Here is a 1,514-nt window from a genome sequence, read left to right as displayed (position 1 = left end):
CTTGAGGGACAGTCATAGCAGTGCATCTTTTACTGTTAATACATTTTTAAAATTTAAACCTTTACCCGAGGCTTCCACCCTACCAGCTTCCCCAGGAAATCGATAGCAGACCCAGGGAACGATAATCAGACAGAGCCAGAGAATCAAAGGGAAAGGAGTGTGACGGAGACAGAGGTGGGGGGCGCAGAGGAGAAGATGGAGAGAGAAACACAAGAGCTTGAGGTGAAGACACAGGCGTGCGCCCCGAGACACCCCACTGCGGCCAGGAAGCCGGACCCGGAGACCCAAGGGGTGGGCAGGCTGGTAGGAGCGGGACCGGGACAGTCAGGGCCGTCCAGGGACCACAGCCTCTCAGTCAGCCAGGGACAGAGAGAAACACAGCCTCCTGCCCGGCCTGGAAAGGACGGTGACAAGTGGGACCGCCGCAGCCTGGCACTGGGCTGGCAGCTGACAAAGCCCGATTGTGCCGGGCCCTTTCCCCAGCCCGGGGCAGAGGCGGGGGCCAGCTCGGGGCCACACCCTTTCTCGTTGGCTGTTTGCACTTTTCCCGGGACACGAAGGTCAGAAGCACCCACAGCGGGACTTACAGGCAGGTGAGTCACCCCAACCCCACTAAACCGAGGTGGCTGCTTCCAGGCCCAGGGGCTCCAAGCAATCACAGGCAAGAGAAGCAGAAGAGTCAGCTTCTTTTTCAAAAGCCTAGGACCCTACAACTAAGGAGAACGAGTTCCTATCTTCTCTCGGATCCCCGGGTCCAGGCCCGGCCTCCTCCCTCAGACCCAGTCTGGGCCCAGGCATCAGGAATCTGCTCCCTCGCTGCAGCAGGGTCGGGGTCACTGGGGCAGAAGGAAACGTGAGTGGGTGGCCTGGGTTAGGAGGAAAAGGGAGGAGCCGGACTCCTGGCTCCAGGACTTGGGGAGATGGGGGTTAAAAGGAAGCTGTCTGGAGTGCCCAGAGCGCACAGCAAGAGCGGCATCCCTGCGGCCTGGCCCTGCAGCCAGACGTCCTCCCTGTCCCTCTCCCTCTGATGCCCAGGGAGCTTCCCGCTTGGCGTCTCTCCTCTGCCCTGCTCCCCCTGGGGGTGCCTGAGCTGCTCGATCTGTGCTCCCACCGCCTGTGATCAGGGCTCTCCCTCACCCCATCCCAGAACGCTGTGGCCAACAGGCAGCACCGCCAGCAGGTGAGACCAGAGGTGTCCAGAACCCCCCGGGTGTAGAGGGTGCCGGTGTGCACCAAGCCCCGTGCAGCAAGGGGTCGGGGCGGAGGCCGCGCTCAGGGGAGCGGAGGAGCAGAGCCTGCCGGGGCGGGGGTGCTGAGGAGGGGCGCGGGTCTGCGCCGCAGAGACCCTGACTGATGGGCGCCTTCCCTGCAGGACAATGGCCACAGAGATGCTGGCGGTAGCCCTGGTTCTCCTGGCTGGAGGTGGGAAGCGAGCCACTGCGGTGGGGGAGGTGGCTGTCTGGGAGGAGCGGGCGGCGGGTGGGTCTGGAGGGAGGAAGATGGGGGACGGGGCG

At 63.7% G+C, this 1,514-nt stretch overlaps 1 protein-coding gene across 1 annotated transcript in view; it reads left to right on the top strand.

Moving 5' to 3' along the window:
• Window positions 1-497: 497 nt before the first annotated feature.
• Window positions 498-1,514, top strand: part of Klk6 (kallikrein related peptidase 6) — a 7,283-nt gene continuing 6,266 nt past the window's right edge. The window contains exons 1-3 of the mRNA XM_010640630.2: window positions 498-593; window positions 1,036-1,180; window positions 1,373-1,422. Of these exons, the coding sequence (XP_010638932.1) occupies window positions 1,377-1,422 (46 nt within the window). The 5' untranslated portion in view covers window positions 498-593; window positions 1,036-1,180; window positions 1,373-1,376. The remainder of the gene's footprint in view (window positions 594-1,035; window positions 1,181-1,372; window positions 1,423-1,514) is intronic.

The sequence above is a fragment of the Fukomys damarensis genome, unplaced genomic scaffold (assembly GCF_012274545.1).
Source record: "Fukomys damarensis isolate Sample0158 unplaced genomic scaffold, DMR_v1.0_HiC HiC_scaffold_19, whole genome shotgun sequence".
NCBI lineage: Eukaryota > Metazoa > Chordata > Mammalia > Rodentia > Bathyergidae > Fukomys > Fukomys damarensis.
The sequence above is the reverse complement of the archived record's forward strand: the minus strand, read 5'-3'. Positions and strand labels throughout refer to the sequence as shown.